The sequence below is a fragment of the Crassostrea angulata genome, chromosome 3 (genome assembly GCF_025612915.1).
Source record: "Crassostrea angulata isolate pt1a10 chromosome 3, ASM2561291v2, whole genome shotgun sequence".
Classification (NCBI taxonomy): domain Eukaryota; kingdom Metazoa; phylum Mollusca; class Bivalvia; order Ostreida; family Ostreidae; genus Magallana; species Magallana angulata.
The window spans coordinates 9,839,830-9,865,215 of record NC_069113.1 but is presented as its reverse complement, the minus strand read 5'-3'; the positions used below and the strand labels follow the sequence as shown (position 1 = coordinate 9,865,215).

General features: G+C 31.7%; 1 protein-coding gene across 1 annotated transcript in view; it reads right to left on the bottom strand.

Annotated features, from left to right (window-relative positions):
• Positions 1-25,386, bottom strand: part of LOC128175631 (uncharacterized) — a 62,110-nt gene that overhangs the window by 22,992 nt on the left and 13,732 nt on the right. Inside the window, exons 2-7 of the mRNA XM_052841403.1 lie at positions 24,869-24,979; positions 22,448-22,606; positions 22,217-22,358; positions 21,499-21,653; positions 21,252-21,411; positions 749-918 (exon numbers count right to left, since the gene is read on the bottom strand). Of these exons, the coding sequence (XP_052697363.1) occupies positions 749-918; positions 21,252-21,411; positions 21,499-21,653; positions 22,217-22,358; positions 22,448-22,606; positions 24,869-24,979 (897 nt within the window). The remainder of the gene's footprint in view (positions 1-748; positions 919-21,251; positions 21,412-21,498; positions 21,654-22,216; positions 22,359-22,447; positions 22,607-24,868; positions 24,980-25,386) is intronic.

The following is a 25,386-nucleotide window of genomic DNA, read 5'->3' as shown; positions in this document are numbered from 1 at the left end:
TTATTATGATATAACTTTTTCAATTCACAATCCGATTATAAATATTTCAAATTAATGTATTTTTATTTTTAGTCTCAATTAGCAAAACTTATAGTCTAGTGAAAGAAAAGATGTATAAAGTGAATTTGCTATAGATATTATACAATCATTACGAATTCGTACGTTATACGGATATAATGAATAACGGATACTAGTATAACGAAGTAATTCCATTGGTCCCTAGGACTTTGCTATAACCAAGTTTTACTGTATACAAAAAGAAAATTGAGAAATTCAGGACAAACTTCGAATTTTCACATAAAACGTAGAGAAATAAAATAATGAATTAAATCAATCTACATTTATTGTTCTTAAATAAAAAAAAAATGGCCATTATTAATTATCAACATGGTTAAAAATCTCTTATATTCGACAGAGAAAATAGAAAACTTTGCATTTAAGTCGTTCGCGAGAGTACGACACGATTCGCTAAGTTATTTAAAATAAAAATTGACCATGGCAATTTTTGCCTTACATTCTGTAAATCATTCAAATAATTAACTACATTTTGAAGACTAAATTGATAAGGTCACCACTTGCATACTTAATTTGTAACTATTGTCTGTAGTTTTTGCTAGATTTTTGAGAATATAATAACTTTATAAATACTATCTTATTTACTTTTACCGGCAACATTTGGTTACCTTTTGCATTGCATTATGTTTTATAAATTCAACCATATAATATCCCAAAAAATAAGAGAGAATACCATTGAAACAAGAAACACCAACATCTTCAGAATGAACGCAATGAACCGGATGATTTTGTTTTGGGCATAACTGAAGTGAGCTTTCATTTCCAGTACATCTGAGGTGATTCACGAGAATAAATCCAGATCCCCGTCCGTAAAAAGCAGAGGCTTTAACTTCCACGTGTCTTCTACAACAAGTATGCATTAAAATGTTACTTAAAAGCAATGTAATTTTTCTTAGACAAGAAATATCAGGTCGGATTCACCTTTTATCATATCAACTGCTTAAAATGTATATTATTATGTAGGTATATATCTTTCTTGTAGAGATATCGATTTGTCATTGGTTCATTGGTATGAAGCGACTGACCATTACTGCAGTCACCGTCATTCAACATGACAATGGCACAAAAAGACAGACAATTCTCAGGTTGATAACTTACCTGTCATAAATATTAATATTATCATTTTCAGGTCAGCTACATTCTTCATCTACATTCTTCGCAAAAAATGCAGGAATATCATTATTTCAATATGTCGCAAAATCAAATGCAGGCCGTGTTCTAAAACATTACGACGTCAGTGACTGACACAAAGTTGAATAAAAGATGTCGGTTACTTTCCAGACTTACGTCATTTACTCCTTTAAATTTAGATTCAACGGCAAATTTAAGTTTGGTTAAGAAATCAGTTTTTTTTCGCAGTAAAACAATTTTTTTAACCATTCAATGAATTTTAAACTAAAGATAGACATTAACTTCCTGTGTAGAGCTCCAGATAAAATTGTAACGATAATCAAAGTACTGATCGTACTGAAAAGCGCTAACCCAGCTCCTGTATGTACAGTACCCGCAACGTTATTTTTTACAATCCTATCCTATCGTATCGTGTATCAATCCTATCGTATCGTGCGTGTATACTGTTCTATCGTGCGTTAATTCTATCCTATCGTGCATGTATACTGTTCTATCGTGCGTTAATCCTATCCTATCGTGCGTTAATCAGGTTTATCGTTTAATTTCAACAATTTTCCGTTTATCCTATCGTGTTAATCGTTTCGTGCCTTTTCATAAGCAAGTAATTTATTACTAAGTTGCAACTTGTTCGGTGCGCCGTATACGAATATTTATCGAACAAGAATTGTAAGATCCTATCCAACATTCCGTCAGAATACTATTTTTTTAAATTTTTTAGATCAAAATTAGCCAATAATTCATGTATATCATATCTTTTAACATTGAAAATGAAAAATGAAGTTCTTAGGAACAAGGATACAAATTTACCTGTATATCGTATATATTAAATCGTACGCAGAGTGTATACCTGCGTAAACATTAACTTTTATGCAATATAATATTTTACAGAAACAAATCTATTTATAATATAATTTATATTTAATTAAAACCCGAGTTGTATTTTGAACCCGTTATTTTCCGTGTGATATTTTATTTCAGGCTGAAATGTTCTCGGCAATCAGCTAGGATGTGTGGTAGTGAAAACAATGTTAACAAATCGTACGCGGAATGTGCATCTGCGTATATATTTATTTAACTTGTCTGTAAAAATTCGTTTTTAATGCATCATTTTCTTATACAGAAAGAAATGTACTTATGATAGATTTTATATTTACTTTATACAAGAGATAGATTTATATAATTAAACCCGCTATTTTCCGAGTGATTTAATCTCGGGCTGAAATATTCGCGGCGATCGGCTAGGGTGTTCGGTAATGAAAACAATTTTAACATTACAGAAAATTTATTGATCATTAAAGCTCATAATTTTAGATGGAAAAAAATTATCTGGTCATTTTTATACATTCTATAAATGATGCAGCGATGATTAACAACTCCGCAATTGTTACTAAAAAGAAATTCCACGTAAATCACATTCTGCCATTATCAGTTTGTTCGTAAATATCGTTTAAAGCGATCATATGTTTATCATGAACATCGTTTATCCTTTCCTATCGTGTATCAATCCTATCATATCGTGCGTGTATACTGTTCTATCGTGCGTTAATCCTATCCTTTCGTGCGTGTATACTGTTCTATCGTGCGTTAATGCTATCCTATCGTGCGTGAATCCTATCCTATCGTTTATCTTGTAAAAAATAACGTTGCGGGTACTGTATACAAGAGGCCCATGGGCCACATCGCTCACCTAAGGAACAATTGGTATGATAAAATCAGCTTAATGGAGTCATAATACAAACTATCTGCACAATGTACAATAATACATGTTGATCCTGTATAAATAAAATCCATTTTTCCCCTGGATATTCTTATGTTTATAATCATTAGTCCCTTTTCTAACAGGATGATTTTATAGTCATATCATATGTTGAGTATTGCAGTTCTCAAAAAGATCCTTAACAATTGTTTATATATGGGATATAAACGTACATAAACTTTGAACCTTCTTGTGAGGCCTAAGAATTGTCCTGGGGCCAAAGTCTTAACAATTACAAGATATCTGTGAGCCAATGCTCACTAGTGATACCCCCGCTCTGATGTGAATATGCAAAATAAGCAAAGTCGACATTTAACAGAAAGCTGGCATCCGATTGGTACAGAAATATATCCCACAATATGGTATGCCTAAACAAATAGTGTGTTAAAATTTCAAGCATCTGCGATAAATAGCTGCTGAGAAATCATTGACGGAAATTTCTTTGAAAATTTTGGCTAAATATAAACAAAGTCATTATTTAACAGGAAGTTGACGTCCGATTAATACAAAAATACATCCCACGATATGGCATGCCTATACAAATACTGTGTAAAAATTTCAAGCATCTGCGATAAACAGTTGCTGAGAATTCTTTGACAAAAATTTGTTTGAAAATTTGGGCTAAATATAAACAAAGTCGTCATTTGCAGAAAGTTGACGTCTGATTGGTACAAAAATATATCCCACAATATGGCATGCCTATACAAATACTGTGTAAAAATTTCAAGCATCTGTGATAAACAGTTGCTGAGAATTCTTTGACAAAAATTTGTTTGAAAATTTTTGCTAAAAAAAAAACAAAGTCGTCATTTAACAGGAAGTTGACGTCCGATTGGTACAAAAATATATCCCACGATTTGGCATGCCTATACAAATATTGTGTAAAAATTTCAAGCATCTGCGATATATAGTTGCTGAGAAATCTTTGACGAAAATTTGTTTGAAAAGTTTGGTTAAAAAATAAGCAAAGTCGTCATTTAACAGGAAGTTGACGTCCCATTGGTACACAAATATATCCCACGATATGGCATGCCTATACAAATATTGTGTAAAAATTTCAAGCATCTGCAATAAATAGTTGCTGAGATAAATGCGACAGAAATTTTTGTTACGGACGGACAGACGGACGGACAGACAGACAGACAGACAGACGGACGACAGACAAAATGTGATCAGAATAGCTCACTTGAGCTTTCAGCTCAGGTGAGCTAATAACAGATATATGTATATAACATTTCAGCTTCTGTATACGCACTATTTTTACTCATCACTGCGTTGCAGCCCCTGCAATGATGTATGTAAACCCCGCACATTCACAATAGCCCGTACATTAGATTCACAATAGCCTGTGCAGTTATATTCACAAACTCCTGCAACTGTTTCCCTAACTAGTTTAAACGATGTAAAATTCTGCTCATAGGGAGTGGTTATTCGATGCACTGGAAGTAGAATTCTAACTACAGTAAAGCGCTTAGCTATGTTTGGAGCTTTAAAAAGGTTTTACTTTAGTAAATGTATTTGATGACCATGTACGTGCTTAATAGGACCAAAGTTTAAAAAAGCTATGTTTCTTTTAATGCGAATGACCCACTAAAGACCAACCTACTGAAAAATTATATTTAAATCATATGCAATTCAACATTTTTAAATTTTTTACTTTGGATTACTTTTCATTTACTTATTTTAATGCAATTTTATTGGAAGTTTACATATCGTGTCGGGTTAGAGTAAACAGCAGTAAGGAAAACCAAGATTTTGAAACAAGTCGGCAATATTTTTTTTCAATATTGGTTATTTTTGAACCTGTAACACACCAGGCTGTGAAGAAAAACTTTTACTGAATTTTCTATCAAATCAAATTAAGGATCCTCGACATCCCGTGACTTGTTACGTATATCAAGAAGAAGTACTTTTAACTTCCGGTTTTACAGGATTTATGTAACGCAAATTGTATAGAAACCGCTATGGAGCTCTTTAACGCAAATGAGGTAAAAAGCACAACAGAGTCTCATGAACGTTTTAAGCTGCTTGGTTATGAACTTAGAAGTAAGTTATGAAATGAGAGCGACAACATGTAGAAGAGACTGGTCGAAGTCGAAGTACGGATGGAAGATTTCTTAAAGAAATAAACGATCAGACAATAAAAGTTTTGCAGCATGATCATTCATATGTGACAGGTATATGTTTACAATGAATTGTTTAACTTAATATCGTGGAAAACAGAATTAATTTTCCAGAAATTTCCTATCCAGAAAAACTTTATTGTCCTCGTAATACAGATAGGTTTTTTGTGCTATGTTGTATTGATAAAAAAAAGTTGCTCCAGGTCATTTATGCAACAGTATGAAGAAAGATGACGACGATGATGTTGCATACATTGATGAGGATGAAGATGAGGCTGACGAAGAAGATTATGTACTTGAAGATTGTGACGACCTGTGATGATGCCATAGGAGAAGAACAAAAAAGGTACAATACATTTACAACAAAATTATTTGATAATATTTATCATATCTTTTTTTATATATGAACATTTTTAAAGTCACATTGTGGGATCTAAAATGAAGTTGTATTACAGATGTGAAAATGAAGAACAATTCACAGCTTCGTTTGATGCGGGGTGGCAAACCAGAGGCACTGGGAAAAATTATGCCAGTTTGTCAGGTACTTACAATATTTTTTCATAGGAAATATTAGATATTTGAATTGAATGAATAAATTAACAAGATATCTGTGAGCCAATGCTCACTAGTGATACCCCCGCTCTGATGTGAATATGCAAAATAAGCAAAGTCGACATTTAACAGAAAGCTGGCATCTGATTGGTACAGAAATATATCCCACAATATGGCATGCCTATACAAATAGTGTGTTAAAATTTCAAGCATCTGCGATAAATAGCTGCTAAGAAATCTTTGAGGAAAATTGTTTGAAAATTTTGGCTAAAATAAACAAAGTACTCATTTAACAGGAAGATGACGTCTGATTGGTACAAAAATATATCCCACGATATGGCATGCCTTAACAAACACTGTGTAAAAATTTCAAGCATCTCCGATAAATAGCTGCTGAGAAATCTTTGACGAAAATTTGTTTAAAAATTTTGGCAAAAAATAAACAGTCATTATTTAACAGGAAGTTGACATCCGATTGATACAAAAATATATCCCACAATATGGCATGCCAAAACAAATAATGTGTTAAAATTTCAAGCATCTGCGATAAATAGCTGCTGAGAAATCTTTGACAAAAATTTGTTTGAAAATTTTGGCTAAAAATAAACAAAGTCGTCATTTAACAGGAAGTTGACACCCGATTGGTAGAGAAATATATCCCACCATATGGAATGCCTATACAAATATTGTGTAAAAATTTCGAGCATCTGCAATAAATAGTTGCTGAGAAATCTTTGAGGAAAATTTGTTTGAAAATTTTGGCTAAAAATAAACAAAGTCGTCATTTAACAGGAAGTTGAAGTCTGATTGGTACAAAAATACATCCCACAATATAGCACGCCTATACAAATACTGTGTAAAAATTTCAAGCATCTGCGATAAACAGTTGCTGAGAATTCTTTGACGGAAATTTGTTTGAAAATTTTGGCTAAAAATAAACAAAGTCGTCATTTAACAGGAAGTTGACGTCTGATTGGTACAAAAATACATCCCACGATATGGCATGCCTATACAAATACTGTGTAAAAATTTCAAGCATCTGCGATAAACAGTTGCTGAGAAATCTTTGACGAAAATTTGTTTGAAAATTTTGGTTAAAAAATAAGCAAAGTCGTCATTTAACAGGAAGTTGACATCCGATTGGTACAAAAATATATCCCACGATATGGCATGCCTTAACAAACACTGTGTTAAAATTTCAAGCATCTGCGATAAATAGTTGCTGAGATAAATGCGACAGAAATTTTTGTTACGGACAGACAGACAGACGGACAGACAGACAGACAGACGGACGGACAGACAGACAGACACACAAGGGTAAAACAGTATACCCCCTCTCCTTCGGAGCAGGGGTATAATAATTGAATTGAATTAATAATTTTATAAAACAAAATTATTAAAAATTATATCTACACATTACAATCATCTTTTTAGCATAGTATATGAAAATAGAATGTTTCAATTATTAATTTGCACAGGACATGCAAGCATGATAGACCATACAACAGGGAAAGTTATTTCATACGCTGTACGATGTAAAAAGTGTATATCATGTGCCAAGGATGATAACAACAATGACCATGATTGCAGGAGAAACTGGGACAAATCTTCCAAAGCAATGGAGTCAGATATGGCTATAGAAATGCTCCATGACTGAAAGCAAAAGATTTCCATGTCAACAATATTAATATTATAATGGATAATGATGCTACCACTATACCAAGAGCCAAAGCAACATTTGATCCATTCCTCCAAAAGTTCACCGACTTTAACCATAACAAAAAGAACTTTACTAGTAAATTATATGAGCTGAAGAAAGCCAAACGTTACCAACTTTTGGGACATAAAACTATTTAACACCTTGTAAAATGCTTTGAAATCCAACAAAAATGTCATCAGTTTGAAGAATAATTTAGATATAATTCCTTGTCATGTCTTCGGAGACCATTCTATTTGCAGTGAAGACTGGTGTGGATATATCAAAAATCCTGAAAATTATAAATCCAGAAATCTACCATAAAGTAAATATCTTACAGGTGAAGATTTACTGACAGATTTAATGGCACTATTTTCACTGTTTTCAAATAATGCTGAAAAACTGTGTTCCACTGGAAGCACCGGAAGTGTCTGCATGCAAAAAAAACCAGAACACATTTCTATGGTGGTTCAAAAAGTACTTCATTCCGTGTTGCAGCAGTGTTGCTCAGAAAAATAAAGGACATAAATCATTATCAAAGGTTTGTTTTATTTTTGGAAAATGTTTTTCTAAACTTTACAATAATTCCATGCCAGATATTAATGATTCATGCATGTACATACAATATACCGATAAATACAATTTTGATAATGTGGGTGTTTGAGAGATTGTTGCTTTCTCCTGGAAAATGTACAACCACATACGCTGAAAAAATGAATAGAAAAAGGGATAATGAATAAGCTAGAAGAATTAGTACTGAGTTCAAGAGGAAGCGATTAGAACTGAAAAGTGCTAAGGCAACACATGTAAATAATATTGCTTTACATGACTTCATGTGAGTGATGTGTCTAAACAATAAATATCTTTGTATGTAAATTAGATATTATATAAAAAAAATTACAATAATTATTATCTTTTTATCAATTTAATTTTTGTATAATTTTAAAAATTGTAGGTTTTCACATCCGAAATTAAAGAAGGACCAACGTATGAATCTGGGATTGCTTTGTCGTCCAATGAAAACTGCTTGGAAGTAATCCCTGACAATACTTCGCTACCGTGCATAACATCCAATCCAAAACCCAATTGTACTTTCCTATATTTTGACTTGGAAACAACTGGATTTGGAAAGTTATTTAATAATTAATTTAAAATTTACTGATTTACCAAAACCTGGGAGATTTTTTGTTTTAATTTCTATTTTATTTCTTGAAAATTGTCTATGACTGGTAGGTCAAACAGCGAGGATTGTACAGTTGTCATGTGTGTGCGGTGATGAAAAGTTCAACAAATATGTCCTTTCTAACTCATCCATTGATGCCAAAATTTCAGCTGTAACTGGACTTCACATAGTGAGCGGCAATTTGTTTTCCAAACAAACAAAACTTGATGCCATAGATGTAGAAATTTGTATGAATGAAATTCATGCATGGTTACAAAGGTTTTAATAAGCATTTACTTGTGTGCCATAATGGCAAAGGATTCGACGCAGTTGTTTTTTATAAGAACTGTGTTAAAACATCCTAAAAGCGGATTGATGACAGCACTGGAAGGGTTTGGCGACACGCTGCCTCTTTTCAAGGAATTTTTACCAAATATATAAACTTAAAAGTCTTGTCAGTGAGACAGCTAACTTCCAATTTGAAGCCCACTCTTCTTTAGAGGATGCTAAAGCTTTTCGGGCGTTAGTACAACACCATCAGGTTACTGAGGACCTTTTATTAAAACATAGTTTTGGGGTAGATTATGTAGAGGCCAGCATTCGTCACAAGACCCAGACAGAGGAACTTTTAAAAACCCTCAGGTCTTTAGAGTCTTGTGTGTCAAAGTATATGTTAAAAAATGTTCTTTGTCTCTATGTCTGGTCTTTCTTACCAACATTTAAAAACTTGCTTGTGACCGGGAGGGGGGGGGGGGGGAGGGGGGCAGAGGGAATTCAGAAAATTTTAAGTGAAAAATAAAAACAGTAGCGGACCTATAAGGGTAACAAAAAACAAAAGCATTATTGAAAAAATATTTTTCCACTTCAATTGATCTCATGAACAGATGTATGAATGTCTCTTTATTTTCACAGACAAGAAGGTTATTGTAAGTATTTTTATTCATTATTTATATTCAATTGCATGTGGGCACTGTGGCTGTTTTACCTGCATAAAAAGTAAGTGTTTGTGGTGAATAAAACAACCGTTTTGTTTTTCTGTCATTCAAAGCTTCTTAATTTTTGTTCGCCTATTCTTATTTCTTTTGCTTTTTATTTCATTTATTTTGCTTTCCTTTATATATATATATATATATATATATATATTGTATTTTTGTATGTCTGCACATATTATTTATGTGCTTGTAAATGTTTTGATCTTACATCAGTGTTTGTGAATGTGAATGCATGTCTCGTATTTTTAATATTTGTTTCATTATTTCTTATCACTAGATTATGCAAATATTTTTATCACATGTATTTAATTACATGTACTATAAACATTACAATATCAAACACCCTATAATTTTTACTGATAGCATCTTATTCTAAGGTATAACAGTAAATTTTATATATTAATATAAAAATTAAGATTGTGGTCCTTTATCAACAACAGCAATTAATGATGTTAAAAGTGTAAGAAAAGTAACTTAAAATGTTGGTGTCCTACTAGTGTTTTTCAGTCTTTTGTAACAGGAAAGATAAATCCAAATAGAAGCTTTGTAACCAAGGTTTTTTAAAATATTTTTTTTGACATCTGTATAAATAAAATTTTCATTCAATTTCTTTATTTTGTTTATTTCATTTACACTTATTGTATGTTTTCAGATTTAAATCCAAATTTTTCATCCACAGATTTAACGGAAAATGCCAATTGTCATTTGTTTTAAAATTTATTTTATTTTTTAATAAAAAAAAACATCATTCTCATAAAAATGTTGTTTTTTGGTTATAAAAGTAAAGGACATAGGTAATAAAGAAATAATTGTTTGAATTTTATAAGGAATTCGTGAAAAAAATGTTTTGCCATTTCACAAATAATGTTAAAAATCATAAATTAATTGCATATACCTAAAATCTTTGAAGGGGTGTATTTGCTTTTTTAAAGTTATGCTCTTGATAATAACACAAAAGTTAAAGGTGTATGGAGGACCCTTAATTACACAATAGTCGATGTAGTAAAATAAAATTCAGAAAACAACACATATGCATACTGTTACTTTGCGGGTAAACCATTAACATACAGTCTGTGCATATAAATGCATTTTGAATTAAGACTGACAATTCATTATTTTCTTATTATATGAAAACATATTCTTCATAATGTAATTTTACTTTTACTTAAAATCATATACAATATCAACAATGAGTAATGATCACGATGGATTGATCAACTTCGTTATAAATTTGCAATAGAAAAATATTCATTTCCAATGATAATGTTAAACAATCGTTTCAGCAGTAGTGGACATCGTTTTTTGATAAACAGTCCATAGTTACTGTCATCTTAACTTTTTTTTTATTGTGTTTTTCATTTCACAACATATTTACATATATAACATAATAATGATTGGAATATTTATATAAACATATTACATAAGCTTTATACTATTTCTACTTAATAGTACAATTTTGTATATTTCGTATGAAGTGAAGCTAATTTTGAGAGAGAGAGAGAGAGAGAAGGAGAGAGAGAGAGAGAGAGAGATTATGCAGGTGGATTACAATACAAGTATAGACTATGCTATACTGAAAACAAATGAAACGATATGAGGGTTCACAACGATCAAAAAAACAAAAAAACAGAAAAATTAAACTTATCTCTATAACTACAATTTTTCACAGATATTCTGCCAGTGGCATTTCGTATTCCTTATAATTACATCTTTTCAACAGCAAATATTTTTCAGTTAAGATTCTTTCTGTTATGACCTTTTTCAAGGCATGTATATTTGGTGTCGGATTACTTTTATATTTACATGAAAAAATATATTGCTTCACAATAAGAGCTATCAGGTTAAAAAATTTATAACTTTCTTTATTTTTGTATTTTCCAAAAAGAACTGATGGAATATCAGATGTAATCGAGATTTCAAACTGTGTAAAAATCCACTCTTCAACATCACACCACAATTCTTTTACTATATTACATTCATAAAATAAATGACTAATACTTTCTTCATCTTTTTTACAAACGGTGCAAACAGCAGATTCTGCTGCTTTTTTTTATATTAAAAAGATATTTATTTGTAGGGACAATCCTATGAAGTATTTGATATTGCAGCCAATGTAGTTTTGATTCCTGTGTACACTTAAAAGGGAGTTCAAAAATTCTATTCCAAGAAGTTTGTGAATAGTTATAACCCTTTTCTCTCCATTTTGATATCGATGTACATATTTCTCTTTTTTTGTCTAATAGTATGTTGTACATGGGTTTACAACCTTTACAAGTATTAATAAACAATAGAATATGATTAGGGACAATTGGTCCATATTGTAATGTGTTCTGTAGGTTTGGTAAGTGTATATCTTGTGTATGTAGTCTGGTTGTAACTGCAGTTCTTAAACTTGCATACTCTATGAAATTTGTCTTTGGATTAATGTGTTTCAATTCATCAAAGTTTCTAAATGTTCCATCTATATTAAGCAGATCACTAACAAAAATAAATCCTTTATTAACATAACTTTTGATAAATATTGATTTATTGACTATGGTGATTTTGGGATTGTGCCATATATTATCATTTATAATTTGGGGTTTACTAAGTGGCGTTTGTTCAATTATTTTTAACCAGCTGAGGAGCACTTCTTTCCAAAAAGAATTTTCTAAATATTTACATAGAAGGTACATGTACGAATAATCAGGACCATTTCTCCATATTTCAGAGATACTAATTTTCAAAATTGATTCTAAAAGCTTTACCCATTTTGTATCAGTTTTAATTAGTCTTCTCATCCAAGTAGCTTTGAGTGCTGTGATAAAATTTCCATAATCAACCATTTTGAGACCCCCATGATTATAATCTTGTATGATTGTACTTTTCTTTACTTTATGAACTTTACAGCCCCATAGGAAATGAAAAATATCATGTTCAAAAGTTTTTAGGTATTCAGGTTTTGGGTTGGGTAATGCTAGTATCAAATGATTTAGCTTTGGTATTATTAGTGTCTTGATTATCGTAATTCGACCAATTGGTGTTAATTTTCTTAACTTCCACTGATTTATCAATCTTCTAATTTCAGACAATTTTGGTAAATAATTTAATTCTTCCATTTCATCTAATGTAACTAAAAATTTGATACCTAGAAGCTCAAAATTTAAATTGTTCCAACTAAGTTTCCATCGTGAATGATAAAATACATCCTTTGAAAATTTTTTGCTACCAATCCAAACCCTTTTTGTTTTTGTAAAATTTATTTTTAAGCCTGATACTTGTGCGAAAAAGTCTAAAACCCTAAGAATCCCATCATATGATTGTGGTGTACCATCCATTATAATTGATGTGTCGTCTGCATATTGAGATATCTTGTATTCTTCCCCATCAATATTTATACCTTTGATGTCTTTTTCATTTCTTATTAATATTCCTAAAATCTCAGCGCAGAGAAGAAAGAGATATTGAGATATTGGGTCACCTTGTCTACAGCCCCTTTCTGGATAAAAGTATTCTGAGATTATACCATTTTGAATCACACATGCCTTAATTCCGTTATAGAATGTTTTTATCCAATTTTTGAAGGAGGGTCCAAAATTTAAAAAGTCTAGTGTTTTTGAGATAAAACTCCATTAGATGGTGTCCAAAGCCTTTTCGAAATCAATTAACATTAAAAGGCCGGGTATATTGTAATGCTCTGTATAATACATAAGGTCATATTTAAGTCTTATATTTTCCCCAATAAATCTTCCCTTCAAAAATCCAGTCTGATCATTATTTATCAATTTATCTAGCACAGTTTTCATGCGTTCAGCTAAACTTCCTGAAGCTAGCTTGTAAATAACTTTCAGTAAAGTAATGGGACGCCAATTTTTCAGAAATTGTTTAGGTTTTCCAGATTTGGGAATGCATGTAATAACACCTAGTTTATTTATTTCTGAAAAGTTTCCTATTTGAAAAGAGTGGTTTATTGCTCTTGTGATAAATATTCCTAAGTCTCTCCAGAAGAATTTAAAGAACTCACTTGTAAAACCATCAGGGCCAGGACTTTTGGTGTCATTTTTCATTTTCTTAAGGAAATTCAGAATTTCTGTATCAGTTAAAGGACCTTCAAGGGTATTTGACTCTTCTCTATTAAGTTTAGGACACTTAATTTTTTTTAACTTTTCATGGAAACTTTCTTCATTTATAATTTCTCTTTTCTTATACAAGTGTTCATAAAAAGATTTAGTTTCTTTTAATATTTTCATTTGATCGAAAATAACCGACCCATCATTTTTTTCAATATTTGGTATTTGTTTACTTATGTAGTTCCTAGTCTCTAGGTTAATGAAATATTTGGACGGCTTTTCTCCCTCGTCAATCCATTTAGACTTTGACCTGATACATTGACCTTTTAATCTATTCTTCCTTATGTTGAGAAGCTCATCTTGTTTGTTCGATAATAAATCTAAGGAGTTTTCCGTAAAGTTCTGCTCAAAACATGTAATCTCATTTTCTAATTCCTTTTCTCTTTCATTTGATTTTTTTTTTCTGAAAAGCAGAGTATGAAATGGATTTACCCCTTATTTCAGTAAGAAGAATATCTATAAAAAGTTGATCATCAATTATAAATTGGATATCTTCATTTCTTATATTATCTAAATTATCTATATTGTATATAGGACAAACATATTGTCTTTTTACTTCCCTAATTATTTTTTTATAGAGTTAATATATGTTGTATCAACTAATAGGGAATTGTTGAATTTCCAAAAGCCTTTCCCATTCATAAATTCATTTACTTTAAATTCAAGAATTACTGGGGAATGATCTGAACGATAGCTATTTTCAAATTTAACATGTGGTACTCTATTTGTTAGAGTTTCAGATATAAGGAAAAAATCTAATATGGCTTGTTTTATAGGACTTTTCCTTCTCCATGTGTATCTTTTTAAATTTGCATTATTTTCCCAAAATATGTCCACAAGATTAAATGTCTCCATCAATTTCAAAACTTCTATTCTTGCTTTTGGGTTATTCAGATGTTTATAATTCATAGAGTCTAAGTCTTTATTCATTACTAAATTGAAATCACCCCCAATTATAATATGTTGTGTATTAAGATAAGAGTCAATTTTATTCCTTAATTCTGAGTAAAAATTTGGTGTATCTGAATTTGGGCCATATATATTTATCAGTAATAGGTGCATATTTTCAACAGTAGTGTCTAATATAAGATAATTACCACTATCATCTTTATCAATGTTATGTACTTAACATTCAAAATTGTTATTTAAAAGAATTGCCACCCCTCTAGAGTTTGTTCTGAATGAGTTAAAGAAAGATTTAGTTCCCCATTGAGATTATATCAACATTTCATCTTTTTCACTAAAATGTGTATCTTGCAAGAAATAAATATTGTTGTTTTTTATTTTAAGATTTCTGAAAACATCTTTCCTCTTATGGAAGCCCTTGGCAGTTTACTGATAGTATTTCTAACTTGTTTTCTTTAAGTGCTTTGTTGTCCATTATGATTATTTAATAATACTTTACTCCTGCAGAAGACAGTTAAAAGAGATATATAGTGTATAGAAGAGAAAAAAGTGCTATGACATAGCAAATGTGTTGATTCGGCGCATGAATTGGTTTTGTTTATCATTTGTAAACATTGGCATGCTATACAGCTGCCGATAAACCTGTATATGTTAAAGTTATGTTCAGGTAGAGTTAAAAAAAAGTTTGAAAAATAATACATGTTATGGAAACGGACAGGAAGTATCAAACACATTCCCTCCTATTTTAATAAGAATATATTTAAGGGAGACAGGCTGCATTGTATAAAGTATTATCCTATGCAAACTCTAGTGCAAATCTCTGTCATCTTAACTTAATAGTAACTAACAGCATCGCATTTTAAATCGTCGATGAAACTCTATCTCTAAGCACAGTTATATCATGTTGTCGAAATTTTCAAAACGTTGAGAGGTGAGAAATTAAAAAAAATATTTGAATTAAGGACGACGTTACTCAGAATAAAACAAAACCCCGCTGATGATAAAGAAAAAAAATATTGAATGTTTCAGACCTTTGATTGTAATTTATTCTTCACTTTAAAAATAAGTCACTGATCTAATTTTTACATTAACGGCCATTGAATAGTTTTTTGAAACACTAAGGGAAACAAGAGGCCCAGGGGCCACATCGCTCACCTCAGCAACAATTGCCTTAATTCTGATGAAATTAGCATTACATTATCAAAATATCCTGACAACTGAGTACAGTAGATCTTGCTAAAAAAAAATTGAAAATCTGCCAATTTTATCCACCTCTTATTTTTTGGTAAATACCAAGCCCCTTTTGTTGTTGTAACTGTAAGAAGATTTTTCTCTATTCCTATACACCCCCCCTCCCATTTCGTGGCCCCACTTTTCTCTAGGGAATCATGGTTTCATCAAACATAAATCTGCATAACCTGTGATTTCACACTAAGTACTGAGTTTTGGACCGAAAACTTTCCCAGAATAAATTTAAAGATTTTCTCTATATATTCCTATGTAAAACTTGATCCCCCAATTGTGGCCCCATCCTACCCGTGGAGACCATGATATGAACAAACTAGAATCTTCACTATCTGAGGATGTTTCCACTCAAATTTGAGCTTTCCTGGCCTAATTGTTTTTGAGAAGAAGATTTTTAAACTTTCCCAGAATAAATTTAAAGATTTTCTCTATATATTCCTATGTAAAACTTGATCCCCCAATTGTGGCCCCATCCTACCCCTGGAGACCATGATATGAACAAACTAGAATCTTCACTATCTGAGGATGTTTCCACTCAAATTTGAGCTTTCCTGGCCTAATTGTTTTTGAGAAGAAGATTTTTAAAGATTTTCTCTATATATTCTTATCTAAAAATTGATCCCCTAAATGTGGCCCAATCCTACCTCCAGGGACTATGATTTGAACGAACCTGAATCTACTCTATCTGAGGATGCTTCCATTTTAATTTGAGCTTTTCTGGCCTAATAGTTTTTGAGAAGAAGATTTTTAAAGATTTCCTCTATATATTCCTATGTCAAACTTGATCCCCCTCTTGTGGCACCACCCTACCCCCCGGGATCAGGAGTTAAACAAACTTGAGTCTACACTACCTGAGGATGCTTCCATTTTGATTTAAGCTTTTCTGGCCTAATAGTTTTTGAGAAGAAGATTTGTAAAGATTTTCTCTATATATTCCTATGTAAACCATGATCCCCCTATTGTGGCCCCATCCTACCCCCTGGGGACCATGATTTGAACAAACTTGAATCTTCTCTATCTGAGGATGCTTCCATTCAAATTTGAGCTTTCCTGGTCTAATTGTTTTTGATAAGAAGATTTTTAAAGATTTTCTCTATATATTCCTATGTAAAACTTGATCCCCCTCTTGTGGCCCCTCCCTACACCCGGAGACCATGATTTGAACAAACTAGAGTCAACACTATCTGAGGATGTTTCCACTCAAATTTGAGCTTTCCTGGCCCAATTGTTTTTTAGAAGAAGATTTTTAAAGATTTTCTCTATATATTCTTATGTAAAAATTGATCCCCTAATTGTGGCCCCATCCAACCTCCAAGGACTATGATTTGAACGAACCTGAATCTACTCTATCGGAGGATGCTTCCATTTTAATTTGAGCTTTCCTGGTCTAATAGTTTTTGATAAGAAGATTTTTAAAGATTTTCTCTAATATTCCTATGTAAAACTTGATCCCCCTCTTGTGGCCCCACCCTACCCCAGGGGACCATGATTTGAACAAACTTGAATCTACTCTATCTGAGGATGCTTCCAATCAAATTTGAGCTTTTCTGGCCTAATAGTTTTTGAGAAGATTTTTAAAGATTTTCTCTATATATTCCTATGTAAAACTTGATCCCCTTCTTGTGGCCCCACCTTACCCCCTGGGGACCATGATTTGAACAAACTTGAATCTACTCTATCTGAGGATGCTTCCAATCAAATTTGAGCTTTTCTGGCCTGATAGTTTTTGAGAAGAAGATTTTTAAAGATTTTCTCTATATATTCCTTTGTAAAACTTGACTCCCCTCTTGTGGCCCCTCCCTACCCCCAGGGACCATGATTTGAAGAAGCTTGAATCTACACTACCTGATGATGTCTCCACACAAGTTTTAGCTTTTCAGGCCGAATAGTTTTTGAGAAGAAGATTTTTGAAAATACCAACAAATTTTCAATAATTCTCAATGATCTCCCCTTTAAAGGGGGCGTGGCCCTTCATTTGAACAAACTTGAATCCCCTTCACCTAGTGGTGCTTTGTGCCAAATTTGGTTGAAATCTGCCCAGTGGTTCTTGAGAAGAAGATGAAAATGTGAAAAGTTTACGACGACGACGACAACGACAGACAACGGACAAATTGTGATCAGAAAAGCTCACTTGAGCCTTTGGCTCAGGTGAGCTAAAAAAAAACCCTCATAATTTGACACTATGATTAAGATTTCCTAATTGTAAAATATTATTACAAATGATCAAACTATCTAGAAAAAAAATACAGTTTTTGATCAGCAGCATGGCTAAATAGATACAAATCATTTTCAGTAACAAATTTTAAACTATTCCAGTCCGAATTTCTTCTTTTAGCCTTCAAATCCCTACCCATTTTTGATTTAATTTAACAAAAAAAATGAATGATAACAAAACTAAAACATTTATAGTATTAAACTATTAATATCGACCGTATTTTGCTCGCATAAAATTAAAATGATGTCAATGATCAAAATTTTGAGATATTAAAATTGTGTCCTTTAAATTTTTTTTTTTTTTTTAGGAATTTTCAATATTTTTATGTAAGGCGTGACATCTTTAAGATGCGGAAATAACACTTTACACTTTAATATAATACAATACTTAATATGTTGAACCATATTTTTCGTCCTTTTTTGTATATCGTGTTCGATTTTTTTTTCTAAATTGCTTTCTTAACATATTCTTTAAAATTCAAATACAAAACCCCGCAGCATTGCTGGATATTTCGAGGAGCGGGTATGGATTAAAAAAAAAGTCTAAACAGGAAGGTATATACATGCCTGGGTCTTAATTTCTTTGTTGCAGCTCACTGGAAAATGATATTAAACTTTTTTTTTCAAATCAGTAAGTATTTAGTACGTCTTGTCTCTAAATTTTGTTCTTTAGATCAAAGATCTATATATGAGTTAATTTTGGCCCCATAATTCGCCATTTTTTTCTGGTACAATAAAATGGTGTGTTATATTTCAAAAGAGTTGATGTAAAAATTATTTTTCACCTATTTATTTGATTTCTTTGCACTCACTGGCAGTATATGACGTCAGAAGTGACGATATTTCTATAATTCAAAGAAAATCAGTCAAAAATTGACAGTTTTCGTATCTTTTTATGAATGGGAAATTTAGAGCGCATGCTTAAACAAGTAAAAAAATTGTCACTTATTAGCCTTGGCTAGATATAATTCTGATTGAATTATTTTTTTTAAGCATGCGCTCTATGTTTTCTAAAAGAAAAACTGCTTGAAAACAAAGCTGTTTTATGCAAAAAATGCAAAAATGGCGGGAAAAGGTTTTCTTTACGGTGTCATATTTCTAAATTGTAGGCACTTGAATCAAAATGAACATTATGTTAAAACATCACATATATATATATATATATATATATATATTTGAACAAAGAAAACAAAGAATTACAGTAAAATGATGATGTTTATTTTAGGGGCCATTTTCGGTTCATAGCATATATAGTTCTTTCACTGTAATTTTTATCACTGTCCGATTTAAGGATTTCAGATTAAAGACTGCTTAAAGAGGGGGTCACCCCTTCTGCTTCCCGTTTAGACGTAGAGCACAATCTGTTCGTTGTTTACAAATTAATGTATAATGTATACTAACCATATGTCGTGTTATCAAAATGTATGATATTAAAAAACGCTATTGTATGCATATTTATTTGCATAATTTAAAATAAAGATGTCAGATCTAAAGTACCTGTCCGATGGTTACTAGAACTTCAAGGTTTTTATCTTTGAAATACTTATGTATTATATGTATGGAAAAATTTGGCTGACAAAAATATTATTTCATTCAAGTTTATATTTTGATGCTTACTACCACTGACATATATCTGCCATAACGTGTCACCTCTTACTCTCATTTTTGCTTTTTTGGGCTAATTTATCGAAAATGAAAGGAAGTTCTTAATTAATTTTTCAATAATTACTCATGAGGTAAAATTCAATTGTAGCTTACGGACATCATATCACACGTGTTGAATTATCAAAGGTGTAAGCAGTTACTCTGGTACAGGTATTATTTAGTTTAGGTGGTATGGGACATCAGTCGATATTATGTGGATAACAAGGTCACAGTCTGTCAGTTGTTGATAGTAGAGTATTTGTAGTGAAGGTCAAAGTAACAGTCTGTCGTTTGTCGACCTTTTTTTTTTGTTGAATTGTCTGCCAGCAATATTTAACCACTATGTCAAGCGAAAGTTTGAGCGAAATCATAGCAGCGGGAAAAGTATTAAGTTACACTGATCAAGAGTTGAAAGATTATGTAAAAGAGGGGCAAGATAGGCTGAGAGATGAGAGAATTCTTTTGCGAGAGAGAGAGAGAGAAGGAAGGAAGAGAGAGCGTATAGATTAGAATTAGAGAGATTGGATCAGGCAGTGAAATTGAAAGAAATAGAAAGTAAGCATGAACTTGAGATGAAGATGAGTCAAGGTAATGTTAAAAGTGTAGATACATATTCTGGTATTAAAGCAAGAATGCCTAAAATTCCGCCGTTTGATGAAAGTTCAGATCCAGTAGACTTGAACCAAGTGAGACGTTTTCACATTTTACGGTAAGGTTCGGATCATATCTTACAAGATGGATCGAAATGTCTAAGATACCAAAAACTGTAGATGAATTATTTGATTTGATGCTACGAGACCAAATTTTGCATGTTTGTAACCAAGAACTAACAACTTTTCTGCGCCAAAATGTACCAAAGACAGCAGATGAATTGTGCAAACTTGCAGATCAGTTTTTAGAATCTCGAAACACTAATGCGTTACATCTGTGTCAAAAATCTTTCAAGAAACAACTACCGGTAGGTGTTGATGTGAAAGGTAAGGATAATATTAAAAATGGATCAAAATACTTTCACAGGTTTAAAATTTACAAATTTTGCAATATCAAACCAAAAAATATGGTTTGGAAATATTTGGAAAGGTAAAAACAATAAAAGCTCCACTGGGATTCGAACTTCTGACTAACAGATTCGTACATGTAGTTGATGTCTTGATGATCTAACTACATGTATTGCACTACGCTGTTAGATGATAATCATTGGGAATTTATTTTAGTATAAAATTATATTTGATTTTTTTGGTAATTTCGATAGGAATTCGTCACAATATGAAGGTGTCCCCTATCACCTTAATTTATAAGTATAAATATTACTGGGGTAATGTAATTTAATGGAAAACAAAATCTGAAACTTTTCGTCCAAATTTCCTTGTTTTACTCAAGTCATTTTTTTGAGCCGAATTCCATAATAGGTGTCAATAAACATTCATTTAATAAAAAAAATTTGTGTTAAGACCATATTTCATATGTGACATTGAACTTTATTACAATCTGAATTTGACAACTCAAACCCTGAGTAAACAACATTCTTAAGCAAGTTAATGACACGAAAACGTTATGCATTTTTGGGCCATGTTGAATGACAGTTACTGAAGTAACAATAATGTGCATATATTCTTTACATGACATCTATTTGTGTACATTCTTACGTGGGTAGTCCCAGTTCTCTACACGCCACTCTGGCATCGTTCTTTGTGAAGCCATCATCACAAACTGTAGCCCATGGTCCGCGGCCTTCCAGTCTTACTTCCAAGCGACCATTTGTTGCAAATGAACCATTTACCAGTCGAATGCTATCTGATTTGTTAACTAATAAAAACTTATAAATAAAAAAAAATCATTGCAAATAACAGATCATTCCAAAAGGAATTGCCAAAAAAAAGAAGGACAAGTTACCGCAGATAACCCCTGCGTCGTTGGCATGGCTACAGGATAGTTTTACAAAGGAGCAATTAAATACGTCTGTTTCATTTCCTTTGCAATCTACTTTACTGATAAAATTTGGACCGATGCCTTTTCCAAATGGTGCGTGTGAAACACCAATTCCATTCCTAAAAAATATTAATAATAGGATGAAATGTGGCCGAAAAATTAGTATGATTTCAGATTATTTACTAAGTTAAAAAGAGTATCAAATACAATATTGTATACACCAATTAAATGAGTTAAGAGAGGATACTTGTGTGTTATGAGTAAAACGATTCCCAATCACAATTTCAGTAAATATGTATGAATTAGATTGTTTGCTAGCGTTTTAACCACCTCCAGGTGAATAATATTTATATGGTCTTAAGGTTTGCAGAAAATTATAGATACAGAGCTGAAAAAGGTTGGTAGCTGGTTAACTTTTATCCCTTTGTGGATATTTTAAGCAACTTTAATTTTCTATACGCTGAAGAAAAACAATTCACGTTTTGCGTGTGTCATTTGCTTTTCAAAACCTGATAAGGAGAACACAACGCCAAATCCTTAATGTTATACCAAAACTGAACAAATTTATAATATCAATAGTTTATCTTTGAAAAGTATAGACTTTATGTTTCACACAACCAACAACAATAATCAAACATTTACACGCATTAAAACATTTATACAATATAGTAATGGCACGCACATTCCAAGCCCAAGTTGTTTGCAGACGACGGTAGCGTCATCATGGTCCCAGTCCTCGTCACAAACAGTTGACCAGACACCATTCGTAACCACTTCAACTCTTCCCATTGAAGTTATATTATCGGCATTTACCAATCTTATGTCTAAAAAGAAAAGACCGATGATCGGAAATAGTTTAGACCTCTATAAAAGAAATGATCATGGTTTATCTTAGATATCATCAATTACTTACGGTGTTGGCAGGGTCCTCCGTTATCCTTACACTGACAGGCATCTCCAGTGTAGCCTTGTTTACAGTGACATTGTCCATTTATCTTATCACAGAACTCGCTGTGTAACTGAACACAAGCGCATTCGTCACAGCTTAATCCAAACGTCCAATTTTTACAATCTTTATAAAAAAAGAATCAAGAACTCTCAACCCCACGTTCCATGCGCAAATCAAAGTTTTCCCCCGGGAAGTCCTACTTACTTTCCCACCCACTCCCTCCCAAAAATTTAAACTCAAAGATTTTACAAAAAACTCTGCAATGACTTTGACGTTAGACAATAACTGAATTAAAAGTCACTGCAAAACCCTTACCTACAAGTAGTCTGTTGGTATCGTCTGAGCAAGCTTTGTCAATAGAAATATAAGATATTGTCTCGACACGAATTTTTATTAAGGTCTGCTCTAACATTGACCTAGAAACTTTGTAAAGGTCACTTCGCACCCCATACTTATGAGCCTTTAATTGGTAAAATTTAGCAAGATTTGACAAAAGAGGGAATTGGATTTTAAAGAGTTTATTATAATGACTTTCACAAAGGTCTGATATATCTATGTCTTTGATGTATGACGTATACATTCACGTTGAACACGCTTACCAAAATGTATCACTCGACACATGAGGTAGAAAAAAATAACCTTTATCTATGAAGTTATATGGAAATATCTACTGGATTTCTGCAACTTTTAAAATATTGCGAATGAGTGCATTGAGGTACATTTTTCTTCAATCACAATATGGATAGATTTGATAAAATTCATAGACCAGCCGAACAAAAGATGTATCTGAGTGTGCTCATGTATACCAAGGGCTTATGAATGTCGGTGTAGCTATAGGTCCATGGGGATAGTGTCAAAATAATGTATCCTTACCATAAATGAAGGTCATTTCGTCTTGGACAACAAACTGATTTGTGAGGGAACAAGTATCAAAGATAATGAACATAATTTATGCAAAGTAAAAGAGAAATTACAACATTTATTCAATGATTTACATAATTAACTAACATAATCTTTTTTTTAGGAAACCAATTTTTGTACAGGACGACATTAATTTGATTTTTCTTTAATCCTTTTAATGGATTTTCCCGCAACAAACGACTGACAGAAATTTTTAAACCATTATCTTTTTTGTCATTGTAGTAGTTTATCATAGTTTCATAATAGAAACTTACGATATGAAAATGCAGCTCATATTGCCTTAAAAATAATACGGAAAAATAATTTTTAATGTCATCACAATTACCAATGTGAAAGTCTAACGAGGTTAATATTATAGTATCTTAATATTGGGGTATATTGTGTATTAAATGATAATAATGATAAATCTTTATTTTCGATATATCTAAAATTTCACTTTACAACAGGACAAAATATAACTGAAACGATAACTTGTTCTTTGATGCAATGGTATTCAGAAATTACAATATAACGAAGAAAACACTATAGAGTTTATTCGAAAGACAAGCGCTATGATAAAGTTCTTGGAGTTTCATAAGAGAAATATGAATTATTTAAAAATGTTGTTGAGTTTAAACAATTAATAGACTGCATCGCAGATGAAATTCATTGTTGCAATTTATTTATCATTTCAATTTTTATTTATGTTTCCAAGGGAAATCTTTCTTGTAAACTTCTCTTATAGAAATCGACATTTTCTACATTTTCTGTTATTTTGAAGGGGAATAAATATCACCTGTCATATAATTCACAGTAATTTTAACTATGTAGACAAAGGTCTAACATAAGGTCTTAAGTTTATGATTTTCTTGGAAATTGCAACTTGAATGGTGCAATGGCAAATTCATCCGAGTATTACATATGGAGTGTATATGGAATTTTTCCCAGCACAAAAAATTTAAAATTTTATTTAAACATATATAATTTTAAATTAGCGGCCCGTTACTAATTCTGCTCAATGTAATGAAATGATATGATTTTATATTTCACAATTAAGTTGATTTCCTTGACTTTTGTGTACTTTCGCCATGTTTGCTTCCCCAAATATCACGCGAATCTTGAGAAGGTATATAAAACTGTCAATTCAAGTAGAATATATTGTTTTTTAGTTATTAACTTATTCAATACTGGAAATCTTGTAAAATAGAGATTGTTTCTGGGTATAATTTTAATCATGATAAGTTGTAAGATGATTTAAATATAAAGAAAACACACTCCGCTTTCTACGTAATCTGATCTGAGAATAATTTCAAAATTGTATTTAAAGGTTTGGTATTGTTATATTTTATATTATTATACATATTAGAAGTTGAAATTGAGATCAAACTACGTGCCGCGAAATACTGCGAAACTTGCAATAGATGCAAATCCCGTTACTACATACGTCCCTGGTTAACAATACTAAAATTAATTTTTTTTTCTTACTGTTCACGTGAACATTCTCCAACGAATCCACAGCAGACGACAGCTTAACCTGCTCATTCTTCAAAGTCTTAAGATTTGTTTCAAAGTGTGCGAACGTTCTGTAAAGGTTATCTGAAAAAAATAAATATAACATGATTTATTCTCTAAACGATTTACAAGTAAAATTTTGTTAGAAAAAATTATTTAATTTCTTTTTTCTTTGAATGAATAGATTGTTTCATCAATTCTTTGGTTCCCCCTGTCCTACGATATCAGAATGGATCGTGCATAAGAAAAATGATCTTATACAAGTGTTTTCATGATAAATGCTATAAATTTCTTGTTATATTAACAAAATAATAAACAGTATAAAAATTATGACTAATAGACTTTGACCCATGTGACACAGGTCAACATTGCGTATCGAACATTTACGAAATAGATACATCGACACATTCATATTGTAAGGTACTGTTGAAATAAACAATGAATGTGAATACAATTCTAGTATATTTGTAGGTTTTTTAATTGGAAATATT